General features: G+C 44.5%; 1 protein-coding gene across 1 annotated transcript in view; it reads right to left on the bottom strand.

The window, feature by feature from the left end:
- The window catches only part of SALL3 (spalt like transcription factor 3), a 27,672-nt gene extending 13,117 nt beyond the window's left edge, over positions 1-14,555 (bottom strand). Inside the window, exon 1 of the mRNA XM_075142838.1 lies at positions 12,773-14,555. Within this exon, the coding sequence (XP_074998939.1) occupies positions 12,773-12,851 (79 nt within the window). The 5' untranslated portion in view covers positions 12,852-14,555. The remainder of the gene's footprint in view (positions 1-12,772) is intronic.
- Positions 14,556-27,492: the final 12,937 nt, after the last annotated feature.

The following is a 27,492-nucleotide window of genomic DNA, read 5'->3' as shown; positions in this document are numbered from 1 at the left end:
TGATGCATCAGGATTGGGCCAATACCCTCAATATCCTATGCTTAGTATGAACAAAGCTTCATGTAGCTATGAATATACCAGGCAATATTATAGAATGCCTAAAAAAAAGATTGCCAAGAAATTCAGAACTTATCATTATAACAGAAACAGTTACGAAAAAAAGGTAGTAGTGCAAAATAAAAGGAAAGTGTAATCTTGAAATGTTCCGATTACTTTTAAAAAAGAGGTTTTTACAGAACATTAACTATAAAATCGCTTTTGACAAAATTACATGTCAGTTCTTTCAGTCTTCGCTGAGCTAAAACTCCCTATGGATTTCAGCAGGGAGTTTTGTCTGATAAAGGTGATAAATCTGTGCCCTGAATACTATTTCCTAGCCTTCTAGAGCATCTCAAACTTATTATTTCCCTGTACCTTCCAAAACCGTACCTTCAAAAAACTGTTAAGATGGCACTATATATTTCTACATTTATATATCCAGTGCTTGCCACTAAATAAACGACATGCATTTTCTATTGAGAAATGATCCCTGAATTTTTTTTCTAATTTTAAATATTATTCACACAAAATTCTACTGTACTTACTAGCTAAAAGGAAAACTCTTCTTCGAGTACTACTGAATTTTTTCCCTTCCTTTTTTTCCTTTTGGGAGGGGGGAATAAAATGCAATTGAAAACAGTCAAATATTATTTAAGACTTCTGCACAAAGTGCTGAAGCTGTTACACTGTTTGGGTTAAGATCGATAATATATAGCTGTTGCTAGACAATACTAGACTAATCCTTACGGTAAATGCTTCTGTAGAAACTTAACTATCACATTGTGTTACAAAAATATCACAGAAGATAACATGATTCACCACAGAAAAAGAGCGTACTGGCCGCAGATATCCTAAAGTGTATGTTGAAAAACCTGAAGCCTCCCAAAATGAGTAAGTGAAAACGCAGGCTTCCGAACCGCATTTTCAGTGCGTACTTCAGCTTTCGCAAAGTGAAAGCATGCAGAGTACAGACCAAGTGAGGCACCCAACATGCTCGCCTCTCTCCAGAGTCTTACCGAACTAAGACAACTCAAACAAATCCGTATTTACATTACAGATTTACATTTTTACAGTCGGGGGGCCTGATCCTCTGGTCCTTATTCAGAATCTACTGAGTTCCCTGGTTGGTAGTACCGACCAGGCACGGAGGGACTACGTCTCTCCTAAGGCTTTGACGGAGAAGGTTTTCCAGTGCTTACTTCCAAACCTTGGCAATCTGGGTAAGAGTTGCCCATTATCATTATTATTATTATTATTATTATTACTATTATTAATTATTACTACTACTACCACCACCACTACAATTACTACTGCTACTACTACTGTTAAGGCATGGTTGCAAAGGAGGATTGATTCTAAAAGAAGCTGCAAACTCTGCCACTTCTCTTCCAGCTTTTTATATATATATCGCTATTCTTTTGTTTAAGGAGAGCTTTCTCTAAACAAACCTTGCACAAAAGGTTTAAGTAATTAGTGACGGATTCAGGCAATGTAGCCATTCAAATATGGCTGTCCACTGATCTAGAACGAGCTGATCAAACACCAGTAAGCTAATTATTTCCGACACTGTATGGTAATCACCAAGCCCAAATGTGAACATTTACAATCAAAAGAGGTATTATTTTCTGCACTAGAAGACAACCTCATGATCTGTATATGTCAAAACTAATATGTTTAATGCGTAAGCTTCCAACAGAAGCACTGTTGCCCACTGCCAGGAGGTATCAATATGGACCTGTTCAGCATTTCAAGATAATAACCAGTCTAGTTACTATCCATAAACTCAAAGCAGCAGCAGTTTGCATTTGAAATATAACTTGTGAAAAAGTCCAAGTGGAATACAGCAGTATAGGTATCTATATCTATTCTCAGATGATCAGTGCTCAGCTCTGTGCTCAATGAAATAAATGGCTAGTTTTGTGCTGTCTCAGGGGGACCAGGCTTGCGCCCAGACTGGGGGACCTACAGCTCTGTTTTGTATTCCTCCTTCCCTCAACTCCCAAGCCTTAAAAATCGTGAGAATACTTTTCAAATGACCAATCCAAGTACACTCATGTCATCGTCTGTCTTGAAATATTCAAGGACTTCTTTTGAAAAATATTTTAGAGAACAATGCTAGAGAGTCCTTAGGTTTTTTTTCCCCCAAATCAACTTCAAAGTAGACATACAAAGAAAGAACCTCACCGTGGTATCTTCCATTTAGGATAAATTATTTTGGCATTTCTTAAGAAATCAAACAAGTTAAATCTCTCTCAAAGCTTCACTTTCTTAGACTGGTAAGCAAGCAGGCGACACAGATGGCATCAAAGTAAACGCTGCTTTGCCATAGATGATGGTACATTCCCTGCACATCACACTGAGGCTGCTAAGGTGCTTCACGGAACAACAGACTACGGGCTCAATCCAACAACTCCTACTCAAATAAGTAGCCTTTACTCACATTAGAAACACCACTGAAATTAATGGGATTGAAAGAGTACGAACAAGTCATGCAAACAGCAGTCTTTGTGGTCTTGCCCCAAACAAGCACTCCAGGAGGGAAAAAATCAAGACTGAAAATAATGACTGATAAATATTTTTTAATATATGTGTGTGTATTGGGCAAATGGACATTGCCCCAGAATTTCACAAATGAGGTTTTTAACATACCTTTCAGTAGTACATATTAATATGAAAGCACTAAGGTATTGTATTTATTGTTGCTTTTGAAGTGTAAGTCCTCACCGACTTCAGCAGGGAATAAACCTTAAAAGCATATGGCTCCACAAGAAAGGATATTTTTGTTATTTGTTAAAACTCAATCACTTTATGAATGACAGAAAGCAATACCAAAATTTTATCACTCCTCCAGATTATTAAAAATTTTAAATGTTAAAATATTAAGCTAAAAATTAATTTTTGTTTTTAGTTACAGCATATACCTATTAGAGGAAAACATAGCATTTTTCCATGTTTCCTTCTGTTTTATAGCTTGCTTTCATTTTTCTGATATATTACAAAGTGATTAAATGCATTAAGTACTGAAGAATTTAATCCTTTTTTTTTTATTTTTCCTGAAGAGAAACAATCGTTTTTATTATTACAGTGAGGATGTGATGCCGTAAAAATTTTCAAGGACTTTGGGGGAATTAATCGAGCACTTGCTTAATCTTACAGACATGGGTTGAATTTTGCAGTTCTTAGTTACACAAAAGGTGTTGAATGGGAGTTTTGTCAAGCAGTCAGGATCTCAGCCACTAATAACCTCTCAGTTATTTTCTTTTTCTCATTAGCAGTCTAACAGCTAACAGACTAATCTGAAGCTGCTGCGGGATGCAAGATGAATTACAGCACATGAAGCTTACCCTATGAAAACAGGTGAAAAATTGCAACATCTCTCAAACGGTACCCGGGGCGAGCTCCTATGCAGGTACCAACCCCCTAAGCAGAGCCGCGGTGGCTCCAGCAGAGTGCTGTCGCTTTGCATCACTGGGGTCTGGCCTCAAAATCACCCCACAGAAATTCAAACGGAGGCGTTTTGGGAAAGTCACTTTGGGATGGTGATACCTGAAGCCGCTCAGGTGCTCTGCTGACTCAGCGAGGGGGGCAGAAGGCCTCGACGGCGGGAGGCTTTGCTCTGCCACCCCGACTAAGCGCACCCACCAAACGCTCTTCAGGCGGGAGCAAGGCGTGGCTGCAGGGAGGATGGTGCTGGCCTGCTTTCTCGCCCTCCGAGAGGAAGGGAGAGGGCCGAAAGGGTGCCGTGGCTCCTTCAGTCACCGTCAGGAAATGTGTAGAGTTGAGAAAAAACTGCCACAGCTTCTGACTACACGCACGCAGGATTTGTAAACCCGGCTTTACTAGTTCTGAATTTTTATCGCAGGCGTATGTCTTTCTGCTCTGTGTGAGAGGAAAGCCTCTTGAATGATGTGCAAGGGAAAAATCTAACAAATGGGTGCTTCAAAAATGCTGCCATCTACTTTTGTGAAACAGACCGAAATTAAACATCACTTTCTAGTCAGGTTAATTCTGAAAACATATGCTGTTTATTAAATGCCCCCTTTCTTGGGACTAACTGCTTCCAGTCTGGAAAAAGCCCCAACCGACTCTACTGTGTTGCATCTTTGCTCCAGAATCTTTTCATTTTGTCTCAACTTAAATCACTTCTAGTTCTGTACATGTAAATGACCTGAAATGCACCTTTTCAATTATATTAAATAAGGACTATTACATTCAAATGTTCTCTGACAATTCAGTATTTTGTTATATTTTGTTACTCTGTATCATAGAATCCTCAAATTATGTATGAATCATAAGACACTTGGGTAAAATCAGGTAAAAGAATGAACATTTTCTAGGCTTTCATCTATTTCAAATTGCTGATACCTTCCTGAAGCATTCAAACAAAAGTGTCTTGTAAAGGAATCCAACAAATGTGTGAGTAAAATATCTTCTGAAGCTTCTTTTTAGACTATATGCAATATTATAAATGAAAGCATGGAAAAGTGTTGTATGAATTACTATTATTTCTACATTCAGAGCTGCATAATCAAGACTTAATTAATATTTTCTAAATGTAGGCATTTCTTTCAGGAAGAAAAAGACCACACTGATCTTTCACTGAGAAGCAGTGTACGAACTGTAAAGAAGTTTCAGAAGAAACTGCGTTTTTTAACATCAGCTAAAGATAAAATGTCTGCTAACTGTGAAGACAGATGTATAAAATGCTCTCACATGCAAATCCAATGATCATTTCAAAGTGCAGCTCACAGCATTTTTGTATCTTTAAACAAGCAATATTATAAACAAAACTCTGAGCATAGCACACTGATGCAGGACAATTATTTACTACTCCTATCATCAGGATACACATACTTATTTTTCCCCAAGCATAATTTAAATAAAGTAAGAAAATATATAAAAAACCCCCATAAATTTGTTTTCAAAATTATATTCATTTGGAAACAGTAGCCTTGTAACAACGTATTGATCCTTGAGAAGAACAGTGTTACTTTTGCCTTAGCTTTATCATTTCTTACAATTGATGGAGCTTTTAAAGAAAGTTTTCTTAAATTGTTAGAACACGTTTATTTTCTTGCAAATTAATTCTTTTTAACTCTTTATGATAGCTTTGAATCCCATAAAGAAAGATGAATTATCACATACTGAGCCCAAGCTGTGAAACAGGAGGAGACAAATAGAGACCCCTACTGTGTTTAACAATGTAGAAGAAATTCCAGACTCAATAGAAAAATTTTCTGTCCTTTTTCTCAGACCACAAAAGCTGTTAGTATGGATTTGAACAGTGGAGGGCACTCTTGCTATGCAAAACCCGGTACTGACCTGGCACACTCGGTTTGATCTATTCAGTAGCCTAAATCTCAGAATTTGTTAAGTAACAGCCACCTGTGGCACAGGCACTAACTGTATTCTGTTTAAAACATTTGCAGCTTCTAATCTGTGCAGTGAAGCACTTCGTTATCTCAAACACTGGCGCCTTTCTACGTGTACGCAGATGTGGAACAGATGCAAGCTTCACAAATCGTTTGGACTATTTGCGCAAGATACCGTATTAAATACGACCTGCGTTATGTTTTTCAAAATCATATAAACAGCTATTCGGTTGGCTTTTAAGGCATGTATACATTCATTTCGGGTTGTGTAGAATTTGTGTACAAATATGCTGATGTTTGTAGGAACTAAGTTTATTTGGAACGCATCAAGTTTTATTGGGAATCCTAAAAAAAAATCGAGGTCAATACTTCTAACATAGCTGATATGAAGAAGACATTGAAAAAACAAAACAAAACAAATAAACTAGAAGAAAGAAGCAGAACACTAGATTCTGCGTAGCTTCCTATTTTTAAAAGTATATAATTAACTACATCTTAAACTACCTAACTCTAACACCCTGCAGACTGAAGCCAGCCACTCTCCGAACAACCACAGAAACGCTGACAAATCTGTGTTTGGAGGCTCACAGTAAGAGAAGCCAATGTGAAGACCCAATCCTGCGTCTCCTAAGCACCCCAAAACTGAACTTACAAGTACTGGACTCAATGGCACTACTCCTTTGAGCAAAATTACTCCAATGCGGGAGTGCTTGAAAGAGCAAACCCGGAGTGATTCGATGCCAGTTGTGCAGCTCAGTCGTTTTGCTCATTTACCATTCCGTGTACTGCAGTATTGCACAGGATAGCAAAGCACATAAAGAACTAAACAAATTCGTTAGCTGTCATCATTTCCTGCTTTGGGGACATTACTACACCAACAAAATCATAAAATAAAATTATCAAATGGCACCAGTAGAAGGGATCTCCTGAAACACTGAATAGCGAGTTGGTTTTGATTAACTGAAACAAAAATACTGCGGCACCTGCAGGGTTAATTAAGCAGCTCAAGATGCTGGGCTTCACAAAAGGAAACCTTTTTCCTTCTTTAAGAACTGTAAACACTTGTGCTGAACTAGATGGGCATTTGATAAGCTGTACAGCATGTAACAAACTCAGAGGGATCTCTAGTTAACACTCAAATTCAGTGTTAACACTTAACAGAACAGTGGTAAGCCGTGCTGCCAAGGTCAACTGCACAGATGTACTAATTGTATTATGAGCTTGACATCTAGTGGCCACCCCTGGCAGGGCAAAGCAGGCAAAGGTTAAATCAGCAAGCCTTGTCAAAGCACTTCTAACTACCCACCCTCAGGGAGAGTCCTGGGGAAGCTTTCTAGCATTCTGCAATCCCACCTTCTCCCCGGCTGCAGGCTGAGCTCCCGCAGCAGCCCGCTGCGCCACCGCGCAGGGCAGCACCCACCCACGCAGCACCCACCTGCGCCTCCCGCACCCATGCCCCACGGCCGGCCAGCCGCTCCTGGAGGGGGTCAACAGCCTTCCCAAATATTTCGGTGTGCCTCGCTCTCCGTGTCAAAAGTTTGGAAGTTTTTTGGTGTTTCTTTTCCAACCAGTGATAGGGTCCAAATTTTTTTTTCTTTTTTCTTGGGGGGGGGGGGGGGAGGAGGAGGGAGCCCAGTATTAGACGATTGGCAATAAGAGTTTCAGCAGGGCTCTTTTTAAAGATTTAGCTTCCCCCATAATAAAGGTTGTTCAAGTGTGCTCACTTTGTGTACCCTGACTACAGCAAGGAAATAGTAAAGACCCCACTCTTTAGTCCACTATCTTTTCACTTTTCAACTTAAAAGAAACACGTTTTTAAAATGTGTTTCATTCTAGTTTTCTACCACCCTTTTAAACAATTATTTTTCTGGCTTTCCCAGTTTTGAAGGGGTTTTCCTTGATACGAAGAAATGTACTCTATGTTCAACAGCACTATAACCGAACCAGCTCCTAAAAGTATATTTTGGCCTAAATTCCCTTCTTTTTTGTTAATGGAAAACCTTCACTACATTTAGTGGGAAATTTTAAGAGGGTAAAGGAAACAGGATTTTGGCCCTTTACATTGAAATGTACAATTCAATTAAAATTTACTGCTGGAAACTAGATTTACTCATGCTTCCTCTGAAAAAAAAAATAGTAAATTACTCTCATTTTACAAATGCAATATTAGGAAAGAAATTATTTTTACATGCTTTATTTTGGAAAATGTGTCAGTACTTAACTATTTTAATGTCATGCCAGACCTGGTTTATTATCAGCAAAAGTGATTGACTCATGTCCTGGCTGATGGATAGTCAACAGATATGCTTGTCCTGGCTTGGCAGTCAACAAATCAAATGAAGGAAAGATATCCAGAAAATCTTCCCAGGACCCAAACTATTTTTCAGAAATGGCACTAATACTCATTATTAATTTGTTTATTTTTACTCTTTTTTAAAAATGCCACCCATTTTTTGAATTGTAGCTTTTCCTCTTTCTTAGGCAAGCAGAAGTAATTTTCAGTAGCTAAATGTATGCATATTAATAGCTTAATTACACAGAATTTAAACCAACACTTTTCAAAATTTCCTCCTTCCCACTCCGAAAAACGAGCCTTAATGTCTACCTCAGGAGATGGTAAGAATTCCTCAAGATCAGCACGACCAGATAAAATCTGAACCCAGTTTTGTCTACTTTCATTGTTATACATACATCAGCAAATTGGCTGATTGTTGTAGTTTCCTTATTATTCCAAATATTTTCCTACTGCCAACACAGTTCAAACTGGAATATTTTAAAAATTATACAAATACAGATGTTACGTAGTTTGAATGTTAAGTTCCTACCATAATAGCAGAACTATTTATATAAAGTTTCAATTACCGTTTCTTATCAAAGGCACAATTTATAGCAATCCTTATTTGGCCTTTATTTTTCAAAACAAAAAGTCTTCTCTTACAGTTGCCTCGGAACAAACATTTGCAAAAATCACCTAAGTTTTATATTTACTGACAGCTGCTTGTGACTTCTCAAGTTTTAAAGGCAGTAGTGTGTAACCAATATGGAATAACCTCTATTTTGTACGTAGGAATGTCCCTCCAAAATGTGTTTTTACCCTCTGTGTATGCAGGTAGAGTGAGCACACTCACATGAAGCTGGCTGCTCCATAGCGAACTGTGTCCTTGCTGTAGCGGAGCATGTGTGTCTGTGTACACACTCCAGAAGAATACCGAGTGCAGTCGTGAACTGCTCAAAACTGCACAGCCCAATCCCACTTTACCAGGATGAAAAAGATCCATTAGTGTAGACTCTGTTATACGTATTGAAGAGTGGGGGAAAAACAGGTCCAATATTCAAAAAAATGATCGCAAAAGGCACATTAGAAAACTGTCATTACACAGTTCACTACAAGGTATCCCTTCCACCTCAGACTAAACAATGATACATCTTTGCCGGAAACTTCGCATGAAAAAGTCCAAAGCATCATTTGTCATCACCAGAAGGGTAAGGGTGCACACTCTAAGAATCACTTTTCAGCATTACAAAAAAGAAAACCTTCTAGTATCCCTACTTTAAAAATACAAATGCTATATCTGTGGTTTAATATAAAAATTAATCGGAGTTGAAGCATGTGCATTCTATCTATAATTCTGATTCGTTTGTAATCTGCTGAATTAGGCAAGTGTATTAGAAATGTAATTCCAGCTATTACAATGCTTTACATTTACTGAGAAAGTGAGATTATTGTATTCTACAGGCAGTCATTTGAGTCCTTCTGCTGCTGTTTTTAAATGATTTCCATATCTTCTAATTTAGTAACCTCAAAGTGTTTTTTTTTTTTAATAGGTATCTTTTGTTCACTCTTCTACAGTGCAATTATTCAAGTAATGTATCATCACCAGCTGTTTAACACTTCCTTTCAAAATGATTAAAAAATATATTTAGCATTTCACTTTTGACAAATAATTTCAAACGATTTTGAGTGTAAATCTGTAGTTGATGACATTGCTAATTATCTTCAGATTTCCAACAGTTTCTCACCATCATGACATTGCCCAGTTTGAATGCAGTTGTGTTATGCTGTAGCCCAAGTTGGCTACAGAATTATTTGTTCTGATTCTAAAACTTCTGTGGTAACGCTAGTATGAAAGTTATGGTGAGACCAGTCAACTTAAAATCCGGCCTAATGTTTATCTCCCATTCTGCTCCCCAAACTGCCAGGCTTCTCTCTGCTACTATGAACGTCCCTTCAGTCCAAGGATTACGTTTATGGGACATTCATTTTTAAATGCTTCACTTAATAAAAATCTATTTTGAGGTGATATTAAACACGATTTCATTAAATAAATAATAAGCTTTATTTGCTTAATCTTGTGTTAACAACAACTTCCACCTTTGAAGATAAACAGCCAAATCAGTGAAAAGGCTACATGTATCAAAGAATACTGCTTAAACAGTTTGCTTTCTAAAAACGACAAATACTCTTGCACTGTGCAAACTATTTTTGGCCTGTTGCAAAATATGCTCAGGAACTGTAGCAATATCTTGATTACAGCTGTGAACAGAAACGAAGAACACTGACTTGACAAGCAGTGTTTTAATTCACGAGATTTGGAGCGCTCATTATATCTGGCCTATAAAATTGCTTTCAGTATAGCAATCGTTAGGCTTCCTAATATAACGTGTAAATGATTTACATTACACTAATGTGCACTAGATAGCCCTCTACTCGTGTATCCTGTCTCCCCCTTGTTCACATTTCTCAAATGAAAGTGCAAAACCAACAGCACTACTTTAGCTTGTTAATTGTTAACTATGAAGGGTTTCACTCTATTAATTAAAATATGTTTTAATAAAAGGAAACATAGCACATTTTGATAACAGCCTTCTAAGGCTGAAAAGTATTTACGTTGTTGCATTTTAGGGCTGCTGTGAAAGCCGATTTTGTGCTATTCAGGGACCACAATAATAACGCTTTAAAATTCCTCACTGGGATGCAATGTAGTCCTTTTGATGGAAAGACTGTCTTTCTCATTCGGCAGAAATAAATCCATTCATTTGATCATGTAGTCATTGAGGGCAATACAAAACAAACCAAGTGTGAGAAATTCTATGTGATGAAGTAAACAAAACAAAACCCCCCAAAAAAGGGGAAAAAAAAAAAACATTTCCATGACAAAAAGATTCTTTGTCCTTAATCTACCCACCATATGCAAGCGTTTCTTTTTAGCATATCTCTTGTTCTAATCTCGGGTGACATGGCTACATAGATAAGATTCACAAAACAAAACAAAAACCTAGTTTAACAATTTTTTTCAATTTATTAACTCACCAGGAGTGTCATAATGAAGTAGTGGGGTTTTATTTTTCTGTATTGAAATGGATTCAGAGCATGTAAAAGTTTATAATGCTAGTGATAAATTCTTAGACCTAGAACCCATCCCAACAGAGACTCAACAAATCTTGTTTACATAATAAAATACTAATTCTCGTCTGCTTGCCTATATTAATTTTACACGACCACTTTTTCCTAAGGAAAAAGATGTAATTTTGAAAATGCACTGCTTTGCTCCTCCGCTGTGACAGAAGGAAGCATTTCTCTGTGTGTCTGTTATTGTCAACACCCAAGTGGGTTTTCCTGGAGCAGTGGCACTAGCCCCCTTAGCAGTCCTGGACAGTGTGGGACTCACTCCCTGGCTCCCCAAATGCCCTGGGAAGGAGCAGGAGGCTTAACGATTTGCCAGTCTGACAGATGTTTTAACCTGATGAAGTGGATTCATGCTGCCTTAAGCTTCAGGGCTGTAAAGTTCAGATACAATAGTCAAAATCCTCCTCAGGCTTCACCTTTGCTGCCTTTCTCTCACCACAGATGCAACTTAAAAGTCATTATAGTTTCGAAGCAAGGAGAATGACTTTTCTTCTTTTCGAAGGGAGGGAGGGGGGGATAAAACAGTGGAGCAAGGGGCCTACACAGAAAGTAGAAACACTGGGGCTCCCACTTGGTTATGCGAGAAACTAAGAAAGCAGTGGGCTCTATGCAAAGAGGAAAAGAAAAACTTTCAAGTGGAAGCTCTCAACTTAGCCCAGGAAAAGTGAGTGTGGGCTGTGGCATGCCTTTGCACGCTGCAATGCCAAGGACTACAAATTTAAGGAAATTAAAACTAAAAAAAAAAAAAAAAAAGGAAAAAAGAAAAAAGGAAGGAAAAAACCCTGCAGCCCTCTTCTCGAAAAAATTAAAGCAAAGTGGAAATAAGAGTGATTACAGCCCAAATCTTTCCAGCTTTGGACACTTGTTCACTAGCAGCCTGGGCAACCCAGATGCATACAAGCAAGTGTGCGTGTGCCTGCGTGTGGGGAGGGAGCGAAGAATGGCGGATGGGCGAGAAAATAACCCTTCCCCACTGCCTGCAGCCGGCGCGACAGGGGCTGGTGGCGGTGGTGGCACTCCGTGTCACCCACCACTGATAATAATTACCGTCGCAGCAGAGCCAGGAGGCGAGGGGGGGAAGGCAGCGCGGGGGGGGGGAGGGGGGCAGGCGAAAAGCTGCTGCTCAACCTTCTCGAAAATAATGAAATCAACTCCGCTGCCCCCGCGCACCCGGGCGGCCCTGCCCGCTCCTACCGGGGTCCCCTGCCCGCCGCCAAGCCACGGTCCCCCCGCTCCCCCGGCGGCTGCCGGGGCAAACGCGGGGGGGAGCGGCCGGGGCAGCCCCGAGCCCAGGCGGGCTGCCCAGAAACGCGCCTCCCCGCGCAGCCTCCGCCGGGCGGCCCGGGGCGGCGGAGGGAGCCCCTGGCACCAGCCGCGGTGGGGCTGCCCGGGGCCGGCCGCCCCCGGCCCGCGGGACTCCCCGGAACCCGCAGTCCCAGGCAGGGCACCCCGGCCCCGGCCGCCCCAACTTCCCTGCCGGCGGGGCCAGGGGAACATGGCTCCTGCCCGCTCCGAGCCTCCACCGGGGGGGAACGGGGGAGGGGAGGGAGAGAAAAAAGGGGTACCCAAAAAAACCGAGAAAGGGAGCGCAGCGGAGAAGAGGAGGAGGCAGGCGCTGCTCCGGGGTGCCGGCTCACGCAGCTGCCCGAGCCCGGGTGAGTGGGGAGGGAGGGCCTCGCCCCGCCGCCGAGCCCAGCCGCGATAAAAGCGCTCGGGGGGCCGGGAGGGAGCTGCTGGGAGGGATGGTTAGTCAGGGGGTGGGCTGCAGAAACTTGGCTAAACTGCTAACTTCTCAGTTCCGCTGCCTCTTCCCCCAGCTGCTCTAATTCCTATTCTCCCGCTGCAGAGTAATTGCGCTCCCATGTTCACCATCACCATAAATCCACCTATCTCCATTCGAAACACACTCACAAAAGGAGACAGAGAAGGAGAAAGAGGCGCCGGGAGCCCTTACCGTGCTCAGAAACTACCTCCGCTTGCAGCTCTTCGTCCGATTTGAGATGCTGGGGTTTCGCTTGCTTTCGACGAGACATGCTGCTAACTGAGCCGTCTTGACTCTGCTTTTTGCAGAGGCATCAGCGACGTGGAGGTGGAAAGGGGGGAGGAATTGGGAACGAAGGAAGGGGGGTGGGGGCTGGAAATAACTGTTCGCAAATAAAAGTCGAGTTGCAAAACAAACCAAACAAACAACAACAGAAAAGGCAACCAACCAAAAAAAAAAAAAAAAAAAAAGGCAACGCTAACCAGCCAACCAAACTGGGAGTGAGTGAGTGAGCGGGTGAGTGGGTGAGCGAGTGGGGGATTAGCCGGGCGGGGTGTGCGCGGTGCGGTGGGGTGTGCGCGGCGGGCTGGGGCGGCTGCGCGGAGCGCGCATGGGGCTCTGTAATTATGATTGTGAATAATGCATGGCGATTAATGGTGCTGGGGGCGAGCGCGGATTGGCGCGGCTCCAGCGGACTCAGGCTGCATATGTAAATGAAGGACGGGGCTCCGCAATTAGCCGCTTCACTCCGCCAAATGATGCGTCTCCCCGGCACCGGCAGCGCCGCCCGCGAGAGGCACCGACCGCGGCGGCGGCAGCAGCGGCGGCGGCAGCGAAACACACACGCACCACGCAGGAGGGCTCTGTTTTGCACACACTTTACACAACATATGTGCAAGGTTCACTTGTTGGGGGAGGTCACGATCTTCGCTTTTCTGTCTGTCTTTCTCCCCCCGCCCCCGGCTCTCAGTTTCTTTTGCTCTGCTTTCTTCTGCTCTCTTTGCTTTCTTTTCTGGCTTTTTTTTTTTTTTTCTTTCTTTCTTCACATCACTCTGCGTCCTCTTCTCTCTTGGGCTCTCTTTCCGCAGAAGTTGATCTGCAAGGCATCTGATTTCTGTGTGCGTGTGAGTAATTTCTTCCCGGGAGGAAAAGAAACTTTTGTGTAGGCTTTTTCTTTTTCCCTTTCTTTTCGGTGTGCGTGTGTGTTGCTCTGCTCTTCTTTTCCCTTGATCTTCACATGCTTGTCTTTAGCTCTTCCTCCATCCTGTCTGCTTTTCCGTCGCTCTTTCTATGTCTCCCCTTCCCGGCTGACTTTTGTTCTCTCTCGAAAGCGCACGCACGCACACGCAGAAGACCTTGGGCAGTTTTGTCTTTCACCTCTCCTTCCTTCTTCTTTGTCTTGCAGCTTCTTTCTCCAAGCAGAGACTCCCCGTTGGTGGTGGTGGTCACTTCCTGTTGTCCATTGGTAGGAAGTTTTTTTTCTTTCTCCCTTTCCCTCTCAGGTTGTAATGACTTTTTGTGACACTCCTCACCCTCCCCTCCCCCCGCTCAGTCGTGTGTCCTGTTAGCTAATGACAGCGGTCTCGCGTGTGCGCCGAAGAGCAAGTCCTTGGTCTCCAGCAAATAGTATCGATCGTCTCCCAGATTTGGGGGTGGGGGGTGGCTGTTGTTGTTGTCGCAGGGGTGATGCCCCCTCCCCTGCCTTGCCTCGCTCGCAGCGGCGCCGGCAGCCGCTCCCTGCGTGGCGGCTCCCCCGGTCGATGTCTCCGCTCCGTGCCGAGGAGCGCTGCGCGCACCACGGCCGCTGTTGATTTCGGGCAGATAAACTTTCAAGTTTGGGAGCGGTGCGGGTCACACGGCAGCTCCTCCTACTCTCCTCCTCCTCCTCCGCCTCCCCTGCCGCGCTGCCGGGGCTGCCGCCGGGGCTGCCCCCAGCCCCGCAGCCCGATCAGCTCCCCGCCGCCTCCGAGCCTCCCTCTCTGCACGCACTTTCCCAACAGCGGCTTTTCTCCCAGGCCCCCCCTTTTTTTGTAAAAGTGAGGAGGGGGGGAGGGCCTCTCCCCCTCCCCCCGCTTTCCCCTCTATCGCATTACAAGTTGCCGGGGAGCCGGGCCGAGCCTCCCCCGCCCCGTCCCGCCGCTTCGCGTCCCCTCCCGCCCCGTCCGTCCCCCGGGGAGGCGGGCGGCCCCGCCGCCGCGCAGCAGCTCCAGCGCCCCGGTCGCTGCCACAAGTTGCCGCTTCCCCTCGCCGTCCCTGCCCGCCTCCCCCTCCGCCGGGACGGGCGGGGAGCGCGGCCAGCCCGGCTCCCATGGCAGGGAGCCGCCGCTAGGATGTACCCCACCGTCGCCGATCGCCGCCGCACCGCGCTGCACCGCGCAGGGGCCCGCAGTGCGCGCACTGCCCGGGTGCGCAGCTCCGCGCCCGTGTGCGCGTGTGTGGGTTTGGGGCGGGGGGGCTCTTCCAGCGACCCTCTCCGCTGTTTCGGCATTGGGGTTTTTTTGCCTTTTTTTTTTTTTAAACTGTTAGTTGCAGACTGGTCCCTTGAGCGCTGCTCGCCCCGTCGCCCCCCGCCCCGTGCCGCGCTCGGCGGAGCGGCCCCGGCGGCGGCCCTCGCTGGGGCGCGGAGGCGCAGCCCACCTTGCCGGGCGCGGCGCGGGAGCGGGAGGGCGGTGGGCAGCTCCGCGTACGGGGCCGGGGATCAGTGAAAGGGATTTGCTCCTAATACCCCCACCCCAGCCCGTGTAATCCAGCCCTAGTCCTTAAAACACACTAACCCCGGCTTTTTTGGGAGACGACTCTGCGTAAACTTTCCCTGCTGATAGCTCGCTTTATCTCGTGCGTTGTGATATCGCGTCTCTGGGCTTTCGGTTTATTCCCCGCTTTTATGTTGGTAGGCAAACCAAATAAAGTTAGAGGCGACAGTTTAGGCCACCCCGGTTAGTTTGCTGACATGCATACCACCAGCGATTTCTGTGGTGCCGGTATTCGTTAGAAACGGGCACGACCCTTGAGGGAAACAACGCTGAAACGCCAAATCAATGCCTTTTAGATATTAGATATGTCCTTCGTTTAGCGAGATGAGTACACGAGACCCCTCGCAATGATTGCCCGCTTTATAATTAAAAAACTTGTTTACTGTCTATAAATTCTAATGCATCTTCTCTCCGTGCATCCATCCTTGCTGAAAGTTTGGTCGCACTGAGTGTGTCTCATTTAAAATATCTGGAGACGATCGTGATGGCTGAAATCTGGTGTAATTTTCTAATATGAAGTGGGAGGGGACGAGCCCATTAATTGAGCATGTTTTTTTCCGTCAGAAGTAGGGATTTATTACACCCGGCGCACACGAACAACGCGTTACGCGCGCGCGTGTGTGTATACGCTGCGTTATACTGTAGGCATAGCGCAGGTGAAAGCGAGCGTCTGCGGGCGTTCAAGTAACCCTCAACGCCGCAGCCGCGAGTGGGGAGTTGGAGTGAGTTAGGGCTTCTCCTTCAAAGGCAGAGAGGTACATTTCTCCGACTTGCTTTAGGTGAAGAGGCTCAAGCTACCCCCTGTGACCCAAACATTTGCCTCGAATGAGAAAGGACGCACTTTAACCTCGCCCAGGCGTTTTTTCCCAATTGCAGTAGTACCAGAAATGTGTCAGTTTTCATGCAGTCATCTTTTGAAAGAATTTGTTGCTGTTGCTCAGGCAACATTTTTCCCCCCTAAACTTTGGCGTTTTCTATTGCTTAGTGCCTGCTAGTTCCCCAACAGCAGACGATTTCCTGAAGAGCCTTTTAAAAGTGCCTTTCTTATAGCGCGATGTGGGGGGGGGGGGGGGAAAAGGCAGCTCATTGACAGCATTATAAACACAAAACTTTGTCCTTTGTAAAAAGTAAAATGATTGAAAATTAATACATGATTTTACGGAACGTGAGAGAATCTTTAAGTGGAAAATTAAATAATCCCGTCTTTAATGTTTAATGAGCAATGGAGAACACAACAGGCAAGAAAGGCATAATTACCAGATTTGTATCTCTTGACATTAACATATTCTAGGGTTACAAGTGATACATTTTATGGTTTTCTTTTCCCTCACGCCGCTCCCCTTCCCACGTTTTCTCTTGGAGAAAAAACCCGCCGCGATGCGCGGGGGTCGCTGAGCAAGTTGCCGGGCGGCGCGGCCGCTGCCCCCCCCCGCCCCCGCCCCGCCGGGGAAGCGCCGCCGAGCCCCGGCTCCGGCGGGCACCGCCGGGACGCACCGCCGGGAACGGCGCAAATCGCCGGGAGAAACTTTCTACCCGAGCTGTGCGGAAAACCCTGACAGTGCAGAGCTCTCGGGAGGCGAGTGGAAAGTTATGAAGTGATACGCGTCTCCTCTGGCCCCCGCCTCCCCCCCCCTCCCCGGCTCCCCGTTACACCGCGAAGTTTTCCACGGACCTTTTAATTAATCTTCCTGACTGGAGGGCGGAAAAAAAAAAATAATGATGCATTCGCTGAAGTTGGGCTGCGAAAAACACGGCCGCTGCGGGGGGGGGAGGAGGGGGATGGAATCGCTTAGCCGCGTAAATCTCTGCGCACCCACGTAGGTTGGTGCGCGTAGACGAGCGGGGGACGCGGCACCGCGCACGTGTGCGCGGCAGCTGCGGGGCCGGCAGTCACGCGTGTCCCGGCGCAAACCGCGCCCGCTCGCGTCCCCCTCGCCGCGACTGGTGGGTCCACTAAAGTACTTTACCAGTGATGGGAAGCAAAAGTTGTTTTTCTCTCCGTAATTAAATCTAATTTGTTAATTGTCTTCTTCTTTTGCGATGTTGTTTCATCGTCAGAGGCGACACGTTATTATTCTACCTGCTTAATAATATTATTTACCAACTAGTACTTTATTTTTCACATTAATGGGCCACCTAGTTACGCGTTTGCTTTAATGTTTATCCTTATTCAGGGTTAATAAAAACCTTCAGAAAGCTTACCTACAAGATCGACTCTACAAAGAGCGTATAAGTAGTTCTGTCTATACTTATGCTTTATACGAGGTTGTTGTTCTTAAACCCTTCAAAGTAACCAACATGCGGATAAGATGGATCTGACGTTTCGTGCAATCCATCTACTTTTATAGTTATTATTTTGCTCAGCAACTTTATTCGAAGGGGCGTGCAATTATTTGGGCTTTATTTTCTATCGTCTCCTACTCTTCCTGGCAAGCTGAAGTAGCATCTTCCCAGCCCGTTTCTGCACCACAACTTTTGTTTGAGGACCCTGGGGTTAAATCCAGCACAGTTTTGTCTGTTTAAAGCTGCAACAACTGACCGCTAATTCGTTCTCACGTGAGCAAAGATATTACCATACTAATATTATTATTGGTAAGAAGAGGTAATTGATAACACCACCTGCCACTCTGCAGCAATCACGATGATAAATGTTTCCATCAGAGGGAAATCTGTGCTTGGTCTACCACAGCCTAACCCAAACAGCATGTCAAATGTCAATTATAAAGATGTTTCTTTTCTATTACAATTTTTTTGTGGAAAGCAACTAGCCCCACCACGAGATTTATAGAACCAGTCTGCAGCACAACCGTGCTAAACGTTTTGCCTTAAACATTTAAGTTACTTTTCCTTTTATTTAATATCATGCCAACCTTGGATCTAAATAAACATCGATTCATATACACAAAAGCTTATGTTCACACTTAGCAAACTCCAATTACCATCCGCTTCCGTTCTTTAACCTAACAGATGATACATTAATTTAACCAACAATTTAAAATACTTTGTGCAATATTTGTGATACACATAGTTGTGGGGACATTATCAAGGCAATATACATTTAAGCTCATACATACATGTCATGCACACATATAGATGCATAGGTACTGTATATACTAAATCCCTGTATTTGTATTGCAACGCATGTCTGTCAGCACGTACTCCAGGAAGTACATGTAGGAATACAGTGTGTATATAAAATTAGTGCTTTTAGTCCTTTTGCAAAAATCTGTATGCTTCCGAAAATGACAAGTGAGATGAATATTAAAATGTATATGTATATATATGTATGCAGACCACACACACGCACACAAACACACACACACACAACGATGTAGCATTGTTCACTAACTCTAGCTATATAAATAGTGCTGTCAAGTATAAAAACTTTCATCCCCTTGGATACAGATATGCTCAGAAGATTATTATTAGTTTGTATTAATAGATGCAGGCCTCAAAAGACGAAATCAGCTATTGATAATTGCAAGAAGTATACAGCAGCTACTGTATCGATCGGCTTGTCCCTTATTCCCCTGGTATAGGAGAGATAAGAAGACACACTCTTTAGTGCAATATAATTTCTTTTGACCTATCTGCTTGCTACAGACTTATGATGAATAGCCGGAGTGGTTAAAGTCCTTTATCACGAAAGTTACCCCTTGATATAATATTGATTCTTTATAACTAGCTCCAAACACAAAAATCAAACTGTCCACTTGACCATCATCATCATCAATATCATCACAAAGGCTCTGGAATAAAGATCAGCAGAGGACTGAAAACGCTTTCTATAATCTGCCCACCTAATCTTTATTTGCTGATGATGAAAAGAAAAGGGGTGTGAGTGTGAGTGTGTGTGTGTGGGGGGGTGGGTCTGGGTGGGTGCACGCCGCGGGGGCGGTGGCGAGAGGAACAGGGAATGTCATCCGAACAAATTAAAAAAATAATACATTAGGTTAAGAAAAAGACCGTTCAGCCTTCTTCAAAAGAAACCAAATGATGATCACCGGAGTTAATGATCTCGCTTCGAAGCCCCGCTCTCCTGAAGGAGGGAATGAAGTGCGGAGAAGGCCCGGCGTGATATTATACTCGGCTCCCCCCCTCCCCGAGCGAAGCGGTCTGCGGTGAATACAGAGAGTTATGTAAGAAGCAATCACGGCAGGAGTGATATCAGGCAGCATTTTCCTTGGTTAGAGCCAGGACTAACAAGTCGTCTTCTCACTTTCTCTCCTTACGCCGGTCCGCGAAGCGATCCATCATTTATTTCCAGATCACCTGGTGATCCGTTAAAATAAAAAAAAAAAAAACAAAACAAAAAAAACCCCAAACCAAACAACCAAGGAAAAAAAAAGCCCCACGGGAAAAAAAGGAGATTAGGAAACAGCCGCTGATGTTTGGGTTGATGCTTAACGTGCAATATCTATAGGGTGGTGTAGAAAAGAAAGAGCATAATCCACATGTATATTGCCTTAAATTAACGGTATTTCCTTTGCCTTCCCTCTCCATAGTACCAGCATGCTTTTGCTCGGGGTTGCATTAGCACAATCACCAGTAATTACAAGCGTGTGTACACTGGGAGAATGAAGATTGGGAAGGTGGGAGGTAGGACGTGATTCCCCTTTGGAGCAATCAGGACTGGGAAAGGTTTCATTCCATGCAAACGGTACGTTGATCATATTTAATGGGCTGGTTAGACTCGCGTTCAAGCCGAGGTACCATTTCAGCCCAAGTTTGCGCTTTTCAGGCGAGAAGGGGAGGCGGGGGGAGGGAAGGAAAAGGATGAAAGCGGCCGCGGCAGCTGAAGTTGTGTCTACGCCGTCCAGCGCCCCAGGGGAGGACAGCTCCGGGGAGAAGACGGTCGCTAGCACGGGCACCCTTCGGGGAGAACGGGGCAGGGGGCAGCGCCGGGCAGACCCGAGCAAGCGGCGGCCGCGCCAGGGGACGAGCCGCGCCGCGGGGCGCCGGACCTGCCCCCCGGGGCCGCCTGCGCGGGTCCCGCCGCGGAGGGCCGGGCCGGGCCGGAGGGAGCCGAGCCGAACGGGGCCACGCTGAGCCAGCTCGGGCCGTGCTGGGACCCGCCGCCTCCGAGGCGCGGGCGCTCCCCGGGACGCACCGAAGCGCCGCGGCGGCGGCTGCAGCCGCCTGCCCGTCGCGGACACCCGTGCGGCGAAGGCGGCCGCCCCTGCCCGGCAACAGGCTTCTCCGAGGCGCCCGGTGCCGCTGTGACGCCCCCGCCGCCCCCCGGGGCCCCGCTCCGCTGTCGCCAACTTCGCTCGACTTCGCGGATTTCGCCCTGCCTCCCCTCGCCCCCCTCCAGCAGCCTCGGCCCGGGCACCCGCTGGGCCGCCGCTCCCCCGCGGGCGCTTCCCCCGGGGAGCGGGGCCGGGGGAAGCGGGAGGCGCGGGCGGCCGCGATGCGGTGGGGCGGCGGAGCTCCCACCCGCGGCGGTGGCGCAGGAAGGGTCACGGAGGTGGCAGCGGTGAGACCCAGCGGTTTCAACACTGGGAGTCGCGATCGGGCGCCTGCCCTTCCCCGAGCCCCCCTCCTCCCGCGGTACGGGGGCCAGGGCCCCCCGCCCGAGGGAGCAACAACGACAACAATTACTGTCATCGCACTCCATCCCTTCTCGCAGGGGAGGCTTCGCTCTCTCTATGAGCGGCTCATAATTACATATTTTAAAGGTTTTCCTCCTTCCCACTAAGTCCCCAGCACCCTCTCTCCCCCCTCCTCCTCCCCACTGAAATAATCTACTGGGTCATTGAAAAAAAAAAGAGAGGGAGAAGGATGTGATAAATATCGAGATTCGCTGAGGCCTTAGTCGCTGCTCCTCATCAGGTCACACAGACACACACCCCTCCTGATGAGTCCCCCACCCCTAGCAGATATCTCGGAAGGATTGTTCACTGACCTTTGCAGTAATATTGTTAGAGGATGAAATCGGTCAATCAAAAAAAAAAAAAAAAAAAAGAAGAAGACAGCCTTTTGTCCGGGATATGACACACGACTTGAAATTAATTATAAAACAGGCATCGCAAGTGCACACAGGGGAACAGAGGGTATTCGTAAGATTTCAATGCTTCTGGGGATAGCAGGAGGCAAGGTTTCTCAGCAGATGCAGTCTAACACGTGGTGGTCTCTTCCTAAAATCAGATGATGACAGAAGGCAAAAAATGAAGAAGTGGAAATGGGCAAGTACATCACGGTGACTGGTGGGAGAGGGGTGGAAGGGTGCCTTCACCCTAAAACTACTGGTACGTAGAAAAAGTTGATCAAATGATGATCGTCGCTGGGGTTTTTTTTGTTCAGTAATGCATATCTTTGCTATGACCTAATGATATGTGTGCTATTGAACTTCACAAAATGCATTCATGCTTCCCTTGGCAGGTCTAGGTGTAAGAGTTGATGACTAACAAAAGTAATATAGATTAGAATCAATTCCCCTTATCTGGTGACAAAAAATAACATCGTGTCAGCACTGTGTACATCCTATCGTCAAATGACACAATATAATTTGATTAGTTGAATAAATAATCAGGTATGTCCAGACATATAGGTCACCTACTTGCAAATTAGATTACCCTGCTTGGGTACAGGCAGCACCTGATTAGGAAACAGCTTCTCCCTGTGTCACTCTAGCTTCCCTTTAGAAAGAACGTCTGGTATTTTCAAATGCAAGCATTTTTGAAAATGCTGATGTATTTTGCAAATCCTATGTGCATTTTCACGCTTGGATGTAACATCTATGCAGTCTGTGCTAGAGATACCACCTTTACTACCAAAGCTAGCTGAGTTGTCCCTATTTCTCTGAGTATTTGCAAGTTTTAAATGATAGCCCACGTGCTGTGATCTGAAATAAGGATAGCTGAAATACAATCTTTTTGAAAACTAAGCAGCATACATTTCCATAAATGATTTTAGCTAAACCACTCTGACTGCACACCCATATAAATAACAGGAATGTGAGAAAGAATAAAGTGTTAGATAAGGGAGCATGGAAACATTTAAATTCTGAAGTCCACACTGAGGAAGATTGTCAAATCTCAAGATAAGTATGTTGGCCTGTCAATGTAAACTATTATGTCACACGCTGCAGAAACAGGAGAAAGCTCTAAGTATGTGCTAAGGCTCTTGAAGGTTGGGGTTTCTGCTGGGTTTGAATCTTTTTGAAAGACACTATTGGCCACAGGGATCTGCAAAAAACTTTCTTGGCATTTTACTTTTTCCATAACTTGTGAATTTTCACAAATTAAGTATACAACATGCTGGAATACGTTTTGCTATGAGACAATATGCGTTAGTTCATATAGCATAGCCTGGGTTAGAATGACTCGGAGATGTGTAGAGAAACAGGAGAAAGAACAGAAAGCACAACCTATAATGAATACTTGGTAAAGAAGTGCTATTAAAGGGAAGAAAAAGAGCAGTTTGGGAAAATAGATAGGAGACTCTGAGCCACTTGAGTAGTAAGAGAGTGGTGGTAAGGGCAAAAAGGTGAAACAGAGATGATGGGAAGGGAGATTACATGGACAGAGAGAGAAGAGGCAGTGTGTGACTGTGGGGAGAAAAGAAGTGTTTTGGAAACGTTAGCACTGAGTTCGCAGAAGTTTGCAAATGAAAAATTACAGCCTTTCTTTTACATAAAGAGTTACGCAAGGTAGGATTCTTAAAAAGCTTTAGACTCTAAGTAACAGAACAAGATTCTGGAGGATTTATGTATATCAAACCTGTGGATCCTATTTAAAACTTTTCTTCTTTGAATGTAGAATGAAACATCAGTTTGTTTGAAAAGTTTCTAGGCATAAACTGGCACAAAGGCTAATACCTGAAAGGGCAGTGTTGCTCTCTCTGGACATGCCATTAATAAAATGAAAGCAAAAAAAAAAAAAAGAGAATTCTACCCTGACACTTTGCTTTGCTTTCTAAGACCTCCAGTAGCTGATAGGGAGTCATATTATTGTATGTGTTTTGCATATATATTTTATATATATAAGGCACACTTTTAGTTTGGACAGCTCATGATGTGGCCATACAATAGCACACCTGTTGAAGTATGTGCGTTTGATTCCTTTGCTAATGTCACCTGACAGCACTTTCATTCAAGATAAACCAAAATGGCAGTGGTAGTATTGACTTTCTGGATTTTTTTCACCACTGAAAGGTATAAAAAGGTGGGAATGGTGATAGGGGGAGGGACTCAGATAAAATTTATGAAGTATCACCTTTGGGTTGCAAACATTGCAATAATGCTCCTAACTTGTGATTTTGGCCATTATAGCAAAATCTCTGCCATTACTGTGATCAAAATCAATTGATCAGTCAATCACCCTGCCTGCCTCTGTCTGCTAACAGGAACGGTACTGCAGAATCTGTTCTCGCCCCCTTTGTAAGGATAAAGGAAGAGTTTTACTTCCCAGCTTGGAATCTGTTTCCTGAATGTACCAGCTTTTGTATGCGTACGCGCATGTGTGTGTATATATGTATACTTAATAGTTGTATATAAAGCTGTACAGGTATTCCATATAGATCTGAAAACTATACTTGCCCACCTCTATTCTCTCTCTCGTGCACACAGGGCTTGATTTCAAAGTAACATTCAGCCATGCACACCTCTTTGCAAAAATGGTTATCTTAAGAATCTAAGCAGTTGGTTGCAACATCTATCCATGACAGTAGCTATGCTGTGTTTTCTTCTGTCAGGTGCAGAGGAGTATCTGTGGTTGAAAGAGCCACTTTCCCCACAGTGGGAGATTTCTGGCTAAGGTATATTTATTTTTGTGTGCTCTCAAAGAAAATAAATGCATCTATACCATGTGTCACACGCACAATTTCCAAATGCAGAATCTGACCCTCAGAGACACTATTAAATTCATGAAAACTATGAATTCAATCCATTAAGTAGGTTTCTGATAAATTTACAAATACTTAATGTGTTATATTCACAGTTAGGCTAGAGAGGAACAGAGACATACACAAACATAGGAGAGGTGAACTGGAAGGTTGTAGATTGCTTATGGTTACAAAAAAATTTCCATGATGGGCAGGTAATTTTATAATCAACGTCAGCTGACATTCCTCTAAAGCACCTGGTACAGGCCAATGCCACAGACTGATAACAAATAAGCCAGACAACTGTCCTGTGCCAGAATGACAATTTGTATGTCCTTCTGTTCTCTGGGATTACATCTGTGTATCTCTGGTGCTTCCTCTCATCTGCTTCCCTCTCTCTGCTTCCGTGACAGAGTCATATCAACGATATTTTCACTTAATAGATCAGCCCCGAATAACCCAGTGCAAGTTACTCTCTTTGAAATAACCTTCATTTTATTTAATCGTGGGGGAGACCAGAAGAGGGAGAGGGAAGCTGCACAGGGGAAGGAGGAGCTGCCGTGATGACAGTGCTGTCCTGCAAGTCTGTCTTTCTGTGTGTCAAATCCTGCCTGCGACATGAGGCTGATCACTTAACTGCAACACAAGGCTGGTTGCTGAGCTTCACCGTTTCCCAGAGCACGGAACGGGGCTAACACTCTCCTACCCTGCAGGTACTGGACATTAATTCATGCTGCAAGGTGGACATTGCCTGAGCATGGACAGTAACCATGCTGTGAACCCAGGCACTCCTGTCAGGAAAGGGAGAGCTCGGCTGCTCCGTTCTCCCCTGCACTGACCACTAGCAGCAGTCCTCTTAGTTTGTCACCAAAGAGCTGATTTATGCAAAGGGTTTGTTTCTGAGGAAAAAAAACCCTCTTGTAAGCCTTGCTGCCAGATATTGACATGTATGCAAGTTAGGTAGTCTTGTTGCGTTCTTTTCATGTAGTTGAGATCCATATAATTTATCTTAATTGTCAAAAATAGGATAGGCAAGGTGGTGCCACATACGTGTTCTGCATTGCCTGTTTCATTAGTTTGGACCCTGCTGTTTTCAGAGAAAGATTTTGTATTTGACACATCATGCTAATATCAGTCATTAGGCACAAGCGCATGTGATTGGTGCTCTATAAATACCTATGCACAAGTGGTTTGCAATTGTTGCTGTATAAATACCTACCAGAGATAGCTCTGCAGTGGCCAGGAAATAAAGGAATCAGATTGTCCTACAGGAAACGCATGGAAGTAGGTAGTGAGAGAACACTGTACTAGGCTCTTTTGCAGATGCACTGACATGAGTTTCAGGGAGAGGTGGCCTCACCTCCAGGACCCAGGGATGCTGCAGGTGCCGCTACTAGTGCCAAAGACTCCTGCAGCTTTGCCTGGCTTCCAGGTAACGCAGCATCAATGGACACGCACAGTGTGGTTTCTCCGCTGGCTTCTCCTGCCTAGCGGGGACCAGACCAGGAAAGAGGGTCTGCTGGTAAGTTTGGTGTTAGATGGCTGAAATACCTACTCAGAGGACTCCTGCCATGGCTGATCACTGAAGTACAGAGTCTGCCCATCCTTAGCCTCATCACTGAAGTTCTGCTGTCACTGTTTGACAGTTTGTCCCGTACCCTTTCCAAAGTATCTTCAAACCCACATGAAAAGCCGTTAGACACAGACTGGCTGGCCTGTGTAGGGGAATGATTAGAAACCAGGTTCAGATTGTCTTCATGGTGGGATTTTCCGGTTTTGCATTGAGCGTGCAAGCTGAAACCACTCACGTTGTCAGCTCTTCCTGTAATTCAAGGGAGAGATACATTCTTCACCTTAACGCAGGAACCATGGATCATACATACCTCCAGGTGAACGGATGTAAGAACAAAAAACAGTGAGAGAAAAGTTTTGACTTTGTTGACATAGCTTTGCTGACAAAACTTTCAGTCCAGGCTAGGTGAAGACAGGAGCTCAGACTTGGGCTGGCTGGATAGTGAAGACAAGCTCTGAACTGCTCCTACATAAACTGGACCTTCAGCGCTGGTGGTGTGTTAGTCCAGCCAGGAAACTGTTCCTGGGCTGGCTACTCAGGCTGTTGGGAAAGCTGTCTTGAATTCAGTTGCCAAATGCGAAATTTAGTCCTTAGAGAGATGTTGGAGGTTAAGAAGTCCAGGCGTTTCATATGTATGAAGAACAGCAACATAAACATCACTAAGGAAAGGGAACAGTAGGTTGCACAAAAAGTGATGACCATGATAAGGAGAAACATACCAACGCCCCCCCCTAATTTGCCACAGTGTTTGCACAGGGCCAAATGTATTCCTGCTTACAGAATTCGGTAGTCTGACACCCCTAATTATTTGGACATGCTGATTTCAATGGGAATTGCATCCTGATATAACATAGAATCAAATTTGGTTGTTACATCAGATTGGTGTAAGTTACAGTCATTTTGAACATCTGTTGAATCACAGTTAAGTATGATTATGTACTTCACCCCCTATAGTCATTTCCTTACCTAATTATATCTAACCACCTTGTATACCACTATCGAATTTGCCCAGGTATATTTCTGAGTCAGTACTCCTATAGCTCTGCAAATGCTATGATGTTGAGGCAAGGAAGTACTTTTTTAAATTAAGAGCAATTTACAATATGTTACACTTTCAACATTCAATTAAATAATAAAGATATGAGAATAAAATCCTTTTGCAACTCCAGGGAGCCACTGATGGAATAATCTGCAAATAAGATTAAAAGATTTCAGTACGACTAAGATTACCTTTCATGACCTTAAATGTCATCCACATCAGATTTAATTCCAAATACTGAATTTTTCCTTTTTCATTAGTCAGTCCAAGAGAGAGATCATAATGCTTTATCATGATGTAGAAGATGGGTATTAGTATGTGAATAATGCTTTATTTTCTAGAAATACACACTGCTCGATTTATGTTTCCATTTCAACAGTAAAACCTTTGCTGTATAATGTATGTAAAGCTCCCACCTGCAAACATGATTATTCTGCGCTATTGACATCACATTATTATGCAATCAATACTTTGTCATGACTTGCATATTTTTTAGTTCCTCTGGAAATTTGCTACTTTATAATTCTGACTGAATAAAGAAATCTTTCCTACTATCCTAGTGCGTTTTTGATTAGTAATTAGACATTTACACATGAAGAGCAAATCGGATGAAAGAACTATACCCCCCCCAAATATCACCAAGACGATTTAGCCTAAGTGAAACTTCAATCGTGCATGAAAAAGTCTGAGGGGGGGAAGGAGGAGGAAGAATTACTTTTTCATT

The sequence above is a fragment of the Calonectris borealis genome, chromosome 2, assembly GCF_964195595.1.
Source record: "Calonectris borealis chromosome 2, bCalBor7.hap1.2, whole genome shotgun sequence".
NCBI classification, from domain to species: domain Eukaryota; kingdom Metazoa; phylum Chordata; class Aves; order Procellariiformes; family Procellariidae; genus Calonectris; species Calonectris borealis.
Note: the sequence above shows the minus strand (reverse complement) of the source record. Positions and strands in the feature narration are given on the sequence as shown.